The sequence below is a fragment of the Propithecus coquereli genome, unplaced genomic scaffold (assembly GCF_000956105.1).
Source record: "Propithecus coquereli isolate 6110/MARCELLA unplaced genomic scaffold, Pcoq_1.0 Scaffold158, whole genome shotgun sequence".
Lineage (NCBI taxonomy): Eukaryota > Metazoa > Chordata > Mammalia > Primates > Indriidae > Propithecus > Propithecus coquereli.
In genome coordinates this window covers 250385-259047 of record NW_012140302.1, presented here as the reverse complement: position 1 = coordinate 259047, position 8663 = coordinate 250385, and the positions used below count along the sequence as shown (strand labels likewise).

The window sequence follows — 8663 nt, the reverse complement described above, 5'->3', positions numbered from 1 at the left end:
TTGACAAGAGTGGAAAAGATATGATTCACTTGCCGTATGAATTTGGGAGGAAACGAGTACAAAATTGTCTAAGTGGCAGTCCTGCGGACAGGTGGTGGGGATTTGCACAGGGCACATGGCTTACACCATTCAGTCATATCCATTAGTTCTGTGTCCACAGATTCAACCAACCATGGATGGAAAATATTTGAAAAGAAAACAACACTAAAAAATAACAATACAACAATAAAAATACAAATTAAAAACAATATAACAGCTATTTATATATCATTGACATTGTTTCAGGTATTATCAATAACCTAGAGATGATTTAAAGTACAGTACACAGGAGCATGTACATAGGTTATATGCAAATACTACTCTGTTTTACATAAGGGAATTGAGCATCTGCAGATTTTGGTATTTAGGGGGTCCTGGAACCAATCCCCTGCAGAAAGTGAGGGACAACTGTGAGGCAAGATACTATGTAGGTGGAATAGTGGTCAGTCTAAAAATGTACCAAAGAGTCATAGAAATCTGACTCTTATTTCTTATAATTTTCTTATAACCAGAGGTTACACTGTGTCTATTGAGCATCTGTGCTCTGTGAAGTTATGCATAAAGAAATGCAATATCTATTCGACTGATGCGTTTTTTTGTGTGGCTGGGCAAAACACACAACTCTACAAAATAATAAGAGAACAGATTGACTTTTGCGAAGTATTAATTGTATAGCAGAGTAAAATAGGTGCACTTCTTTATCTGACATTGGCTTTCAGGACTCCCTTACTTGTGGGTGGTTGGGAGTTATAATTCTTTTTCATTTAGTCACTCAAATATTTATTGAGCACCTACTTTGTGCCAGTCACTGTTGTAAATGCTACTAAGATGAATAGGAAGTATAAGAGGAATGCCTGGAAGTTTCTGAAGGCAGTTCTTTGGGTTGTGATCACCAGCTATATTCATCAGTCTTTCTATGAACAAATCCTCTGGAAAATTGTATTGAGGTGCTCAGTACAATGTGATATATAGCTCGATTCAAACCTTATGTCTTCCACTTAGTTCAGAGTAGGTGAACTGTGTCTATGGGTAAGCAGGCTAATATAGTGGTTAGGATTTCGGGCTTTGGTGTCACAAGAACTGTGATCAAATATGGGCCTAGATGTTTATTTTCTGTGTAATCATATGCATGTTGCTGACCTTCTGAGCTTCCATTTCCCTGTCTGTAAAGTGGGGATGATAAGTAGTATCTATGTCTATGGGTTGTTATAGGGATTAAATGGGATAATGGGCATAAAGTGTTAACATAATCCCCAGTACTCAGTAAATCCTCAACAAATGTTAGCTCTTTTTAGAAAACATATGTTTATAATCTAAGAAGCAAGATAGAGAGGAAGGTATTTTCAATATTGTAATTAAATGGTAATATCTATGCATTGCAAGTGCTAAACAAAGCGATTTTCTGGAATCTAAGGGATGCTTTGCCAATTCAACATCCTTTGGCAGAAGGGTCAGTTTCTCATCTTCTGTTGAAACGAGTCCAAGTGTCAGTGAACCTCTAGGCCTCCCCAGCCTGTCTGCTCACCTAGAGTAAGTGTCTGCTGAAGACCTGTCGCTATTGGGGGAAATTCTGACCAAGAAGACAATAGTCTGAGAGGTAGCATGACATGCTTGGCAAGAGCATGGATTCTGGACTTCTGGGTTCAAATCCCAGCTCTGCTACTTAGTATCTGTGTGAACTTGAGCAAATTACTTCACCTCCCTGGGCCTCAGGGTTCTTACCTATAAAATGGTGATAATACTTCATGTATATACCTGAATATAAAACTCCAGCCTAGACATAACCCCAAGCTTCAAATTTATATATTTAACTGCTTTCTAGATATCTCCATCTGATGTCACACACCTCTCAGACTCAACATGCCTTGACTGAACTTATCATTACCCCTTCCCACAAACTAGATCCTCCTGTATCCCTTGTCTCAGCTGATAGTCTCAGTGTTAATGCAGTCCCAAGGGTATAGACCCCCAGGTCATACTCATCTCCTCCCATTCATCCAACTGGCGATTCGAGTTCTAAAATATCTTGGAAGTCCATCCCTTCCACTCTACCTGTAGTACCACTGTCCCATTCTAGGGTCTGATCATCTCTTGCCTGGTCCTCTGTAATACCCTCAATATTAGTTATCCACTGCTGCAAATCCCCTAAAACTGAGTGGCTTAAAACAACGAACATATATTAACTCATGTTTTCTGTGGGTCGGGAATCTGAGTGTGACTTAGATGGGTTCCTATGGCTCAAGGTCTCTCTCATGAGATTGCAGTCAAGATGTTGGCCAGGGCTTGGGCTCATCTGAAGGCTCAACTGGGGGAGGATCCACTTCCAATCTTACTCACATGGTCGGTGGCAGGATTCAGGTCCTCACAGGCTGGTGGGGCTGACGGCCCAGTTCCACAGTGGCTGCTGCCCAGAGGCTTCCTTCAGTTCCTTGCCTCCATGTAGGACAGACATCTCATGACATGGCAGGTGGCTCTCCTCAGCAAGCAAGGAAGAGTGTACAGAAGATAAAGCCACAGTCTCTTTGTAACCTAATCTTGGAAGTGACATCCCATCACTTTTGCTTATTCTGTTTGTTACAAGTTTGCCACATGTTTGTTAGAGTCACTAGGTCCAGTCTATGCTCACTGGGAGGAGATTACAGAGGGAATAAATACCAAGAGGCAGGGATCATTGGTGGCCGCGTCAGAGACTGCCTACTACACTCCCCTAACTGGGCTCCCTGACTTACGTCTTATATTCTTTTTTAAAACTTTTATTTATTTATTTTTAAAATACGTGCTGCCAGTAGGATTTAGTCTTATATTCTTGAAGTCCATTCCTCTTACAGCTTCCAGAGTTTTCTAAAACAGAAATTGGACCGTATGTGACCAAGTCATGTCCTTGCCTACTGTTATTTAATGCTACCTCATGAAAGTGTGATAAAGAAGAGTCCAAGCCCTCTCACAGGAACTGCAAGTTCTCCAGATCTGTCTTCCTCCTCTTCTCCAGCCTTTGTTCCAATAGTCCTGCCACAACCACATCAAATTCTTCATTTCCCTGCTGTTTCTTCCTTCTGTGGAAGGAAGCTCATGCTGTCTTTTTTGCCTGAAGTGGCTTCCCCTAATGCACTGGCTTGTGTTCACGTTGTAGGAGCTGCTCAGCTCCCACTGACTTCCCTAGTGGCTCGTCTCTGCTATGCCCCCTTTTCTGGAGAACTGTTTTTCTTACCTTCCCTATCCAGTGTTAATGAGTGTTCTGAATGGGAGCTACCATCTTCTTACATGACACCACTTCTTGAGGGTGACTGATTTTAGGGAGGGCACGTGATTCAAGGTGAACCAATGAGAGCCTTCCCAGAGATTTTTCACCTTGGAGATGGGGGTTAAGATTGGTTGGAAGACTGTGAGAATTTGAATCTGAGACTGTCAGTGGCCTTGTTGCTCTCGTGATGAAGCTCATCTACAATTGGTAAAAGCAAAGCCAAGATGTCAGGACAGGCAGGGACCAACAGGGGAGAGCAATAGTTCCGGAGATGTTGAGCTCTGATTCCAGTTGTCCCCAGCTATACCCTTATCGTGGAAACCGATACATCCCTGTAATTGTTTAAACATGGTTTGAGTTGGATTTCTGTCATTTCCACCTTGATTAATATACGTGGCAAATTTACATTTGTCTCCTGAGACTCAGCTCAGGTGAGCCTCCTCCATAAACTCTTTTCAAACATACCCCCTCAAACCTAATTACATTAGGTGTCCTTTCTGGGCGCTCCATGTGTTTCCTGGAAAGGTTGCTATCACATTTACCCACTCTTCCACAGTCATCTGTGCATGTTTCCATCTCCTCTACCCCTCGACCCTTCAGGGCAGGAACTGTGTTGAATCATCTTTGGGTCCTCAATGTCTAGAACAGTGCCTGCCACAAAATGTACTCATATAAATGTTTGTTGAATAAATGAAGTGGGTGGACACTTCTAAAGTTCTTTTGGAAAATTACCTTTATCCTTGCAATCTTTTCCACACAGTTTGTTCAGCAAAGCCTTTTCCCCCTCATATTTAGGAGAGACATATTTTATTCCAATGTCAAAATGATCATATATTCTGAACAGGGGGGTGCTGAGTTATTGAGCTAGGGCTCTTTTTGATTTTTAGGCCACATAGTCTAGAGTTAGGAGACCTGGGCTGCAGATCCAGCTCTGACCCTGTGTAGGTGTGAAGAAAACTTTTTGTTGTAGAAAGTCAACTTCCCTGAGATCCCGTTTCCTTTTCAAATGGAAATGTTGATTATGGGCCCTACCTACATGACAGGATTGTTAGGGAACAATCAAGGCAAACAGTATGAAATTGCTTTGAAACTATTCAAATATAAGAGTGATGCAACATTATGAAAAAAAGATCCTGTGGCTTGATAACAGATAACTATACCTGAAGACATTGCCCAAGGCCATCTATCAAATGCAAAGCCATTGAAACCAGAAGTGATTGCTTTTTCTGCTGACACCCGCAGCAGTTTGTTATAGCCTTTTTAACTGCTAGGAAATGCTGCACGAAACACAACTCTCCCCCATTACGACACTCCCCTGTTATAACCGTTTCAGTCTGGGTTTGTTTTTGATTATTTCTTTCTCTATATTCTTACTGACTTTTTATTTGCATTTAATGGTTTTATTGAACATGCATCTTTTTTTGGCAACAAATTTATTGAAAATTAATTCACATATCATACAGTTCATCCATTTAAAGTGTACAACTCCACGACTTTTAGTGTATTCGCGGAGTTGTGCAGCTATCACCACAATCAATTTTAGGACATTTTCATCACCACAGGAAGAAATCCATACCCTTTAGCAATCACTCCCCATTTCCCTTGTTCCCTTAGCCTGAGACACCCAATAATCTACTTTTTTCCTCTCTAGATGTGCCTGTTATGGACATTTCATATTCATGGAATTATCAATATGCAGTCTTTGGTGTCTGGCTTCTTTCGCCTGGCATAATGCTTTCAAGGTTTATCCGTGTTGTAACAAATATCAGTATATCATTCCTTTTTAACAATTGTGGTAAAATATATATAGCATAACATTTGCCATTTTGTCCATTTTTAAGTGTACAATTCTGTGGCATTACCTACACTCATAATATTGTGCAACCATAACCACCATCTATTTTCAGAAGATTTTCATCACTCCAAACAGAAATTCTCTACCCATTAAGCAATAACTCAATATTCTCCTCTCTCCCCAGCCCCTGGTAACATCTAATCTACTTTCTGTCTCTATGAATTTACCTATTCTAGATATTTCATTTAAGTGGAAGCATACGATATTTGTTTTTTTGTATCTGTCTCGTTTTGCTTAGCATAATGTTTTCAAGGGTCATCCATGCTGTAGCATGTCTTTGATCTTCATTTCCTTTTATGCTGAATGATATCACATTATATGTGTATACCATATTTTGCATATCCATTTGTCTGTTGATGGGTTGTTTTCACTTTCTGGTTATTATGAATAATGCTGCAATGAACATTCCCACACAAATATCTGTTTGAACCTCTGTTTTCAATTCTTTTGGGTATATACCTCGGAGTAGAATTGCTGGGTCTTATGGTAATTCTATGTTCAACTTTTTGAGGAACCACCAAATTGTTTTTAAACATGTATTTCTAAAATATGAATTTCAGTCCCCTCAAATTGTGGAAAAATAAATGATATGCTCAGGGACTTTCATAGAGGAGTTGTCCCAGTTCTCATAAGTGAGAGCACTTCTAACATAAGATATGCAAGATTAGTTTCTAACTACCGATTTAAGCACATGGAAAAATCTAATTCTTTTCTTTCCAGCACTGTTACAGATTTGGATCAGAAATCCTCCTCCTCACATTCTGATCACTCCTCTGAAACCTCATTGCCTGAAGTCCAAAAGGATAACTATCCCAAGGAATTCAGCCTGCTTAGGTTGCTGACAAGTAAGTCATAGACCCTCCTCCACGCGCCTCTGTGCGCAGGGCCGTTTCAGAAGTCTGCCATACTGTGGTCACAGTCACTGAAGCCCCCGAGTGCCAGGCATTTGACATGCTTTATCTCTACTTCTCTCAGCAACTCTGCGGGGGAGCTATTGTTACACGTTTCTCAAAAATGAAATGCCTTTATATAAAACCTGTTAAAGTACTGCAGCAAAATATTAAAATAATATGGAAGTGTACAGAGTATAAAAACTCATTCCTCAATATTCTCCAACAGTATCCCTATTCTACTGTATAGCTGTGAAGAGTTGATATATATTTTTCCAGAATTTTGAAATGTATATGTGTGTGTACATATATACACATTTATACATATACCGATATAAAATAAATGGGTCGTAGTATACAGACTCTTTTCAATCAGCAGTAAATAGACCATGGACTTCTTTCTGTGTCAATACATATAGATCTATGTGGCTAATATATACCTACCCATTTTATAGAGAAGGAAACTGAGGCTTGGAGAGATTCAGTCACCCATACAGCCACATAGCCAGGAAGTAGAGCAATGTGATTAGAACCCAAACTTGCCTGCCTCCAAAGCTTGTGTTCTTTCTTGGCTAGCCCAGAGCCCAAGTGTTTCTCAAGCAATCCTAGAACTGCTTGGGGACATTTTATTGTTTAAAATCACCATTAGCAATCTTAGAGGACAAGTATCAAATGATGAAACAGAGGCACTGAGAGGTCCAGTAACTAGCCTGAGGTCTGACGGTAGCTTTTCTCGTTTGATGTTACTGCGTGTGTACATTTCCCGGTGTCAGTGTAGCACATGTGCGTGCTATTGCAGCTGACACTATGTTCCATCCACTTGAGATGCCGTGGTTGGCTAGCCATTCCCTGGTTGATGGGCATTCTATTTTTCCTATGTAGTTATCAGAGATAGATGCTTGCAAGACTGTCTTTGAGCTTCCCAACCCATACATAACTTCCAAACATAAAGTTGGCTTTATTTTTGAAGGAGAGATTAAAGAGGGGGGAAAATGCAGCTTCTTAGGTGGCTTCCCCCCACTTCTCTTCCTTTTGTGCCTAGTCCCACAGAGGTTGACACTGCCCCGATGTAGAACCAAGGAATTATACAGATTGATTAAAGGTGGTACAGCCAGATAGCGCCTGGGGAGTTTTCACAGCTTTTTGTCATCCAATCGCATTATGAAGCTGGGAGCGGCACTAATGGAAGGATTTCTCATGCCTTGCAGAAGATGGGCAGCGTCCGGAGTGGACATTTTACCCGAGGTTTAGCAGCAATATCCACACCTACCATGTTGGAAAGCAGTGCTTCTTTAATGGGGTCTTCCTCGGCAACAGGAGGTCTCTGTCAGAGAGTACGGTGGACAAGAGCTTGGGGAGAAAGAAATACGGTAATGTTTTCCGCCTGGGCCGTGCGTGACTGTGCAATGTCCGAAAACCCTTGCGTCATGATTCTGCAGGTCCCCGCGTGCTGTAGCTGGGGGCAGCCCTGAGGAGTCACCATGTCACCTAGAGCAGCCAGGAAGGATAGGAAAGTGAAGGGGACAGTTGCCATGCTACATGTTTTGGCAAAGAACTCACAACATATGTTGATCCACATTTTCATTTTTCTCTGAATTTCATAAAATGCTAATGTGACATTTAAGTCATCGGATAAGTTTTCTCAGATACTTATTAATAGAAACCCTTATTGAAGGCTGAAGAAAAATAATTTCTGTTTCAATTAGATGCTGCCTTGCATATGCATTTAAATTGTATTTTATATTCTTCACAAGGAAAACATCCCGTAAAACTTAGCCTGAAGTGCATGTTGTTATTTTATAGCTTATTTAATTAAAGGCTATTGAGATGAATATATGTCTCTCTGTCTGTCTATCCATATCCTTGGTTTGTAGGTTGGTGAGTTCTCTGCCTGAACCTACCCAGAATAGATTTATTGAAAGGCCCTAAAAAGTTGCTGAGTACCAACGGACCATTTATGGCACACTCTTCTGTGGAAATATCTGTGTAGGAGGCAATTGCTTCAGCAATGAATAGGATTGCTGTGGCAGGACTACAAAGAGGAACAAGTAGAACGTTCCATTTTTGGGTTTTAAACTCATCCCAGAGACAAATAGTTTTGAGAATTGAAGTTTTTATTTATTTGGATGGATAATGCATGAAAAGCCATTCTAGATGAGCTGGGAGAGTGGTCACTGATATGGGGTCTTTGAGGAGTCTTGTACTCTGCATTCCTGAGCTGCAAGTACATATCACAAGTAAATGGAATTATTCTAACCCTCACCCATTACTCCCGTCCTAACTCAAAAGTAAATCTTTTGCTGAATTTTGTGTTTATTATATCTTTCCATTCCAACCTTCCCTCCTTCCTCCCTCCCTCCCTCTTTCCCTTCCTTCCTTCCTTCCTCCCTCCCTCCCTTCCTTCCTTCCTTCCTTTATGGTTTTATAAATATTGAGTAAATGCAAAGATATATTTATGAAATATTTGTTGAATATACAGAATAAAATACCACAAATACTTGTGTGCTTCTTACCCCATTTAAGAAATAGAATATTATCTTTACATTTGAAGCTTCCGATATGCCTTTCCCTAAATACTACATCTTTTCTTCCTCCCACTCCAGAGGTAACCCTATTTTACATTTTTTTTTTTTTTTTT

General features: G+C 40.5%; 1 protein-coding gene across 1 annotated transcript in view; it reads left to right on the top strand.

The window, feature by feature from the left end:
* The window catches only part of SPATS1 (spermatogenesis associated, serine-rich 1), a 43284-nt gene that overhangs the window by 17935 nt on the left and 16686 nt on the right, over positions 1-8663 (top strand). Inside the window, exons 3-5 of the mRNA XM_012640789.1 lie at positions 1423-1569; positions 5856-5980; positions 7234-7395. Of these exons, the coding sequence (XP_012496243.1) occupies positions 1423-1569; positions 5856-5980; positions 7234-7395 (434 nt within the window). The remainder of the gene's footprint in view (positions 1-1422; positions 1570-5855; positions 5981-7233; positions 7396-8663) is intronic.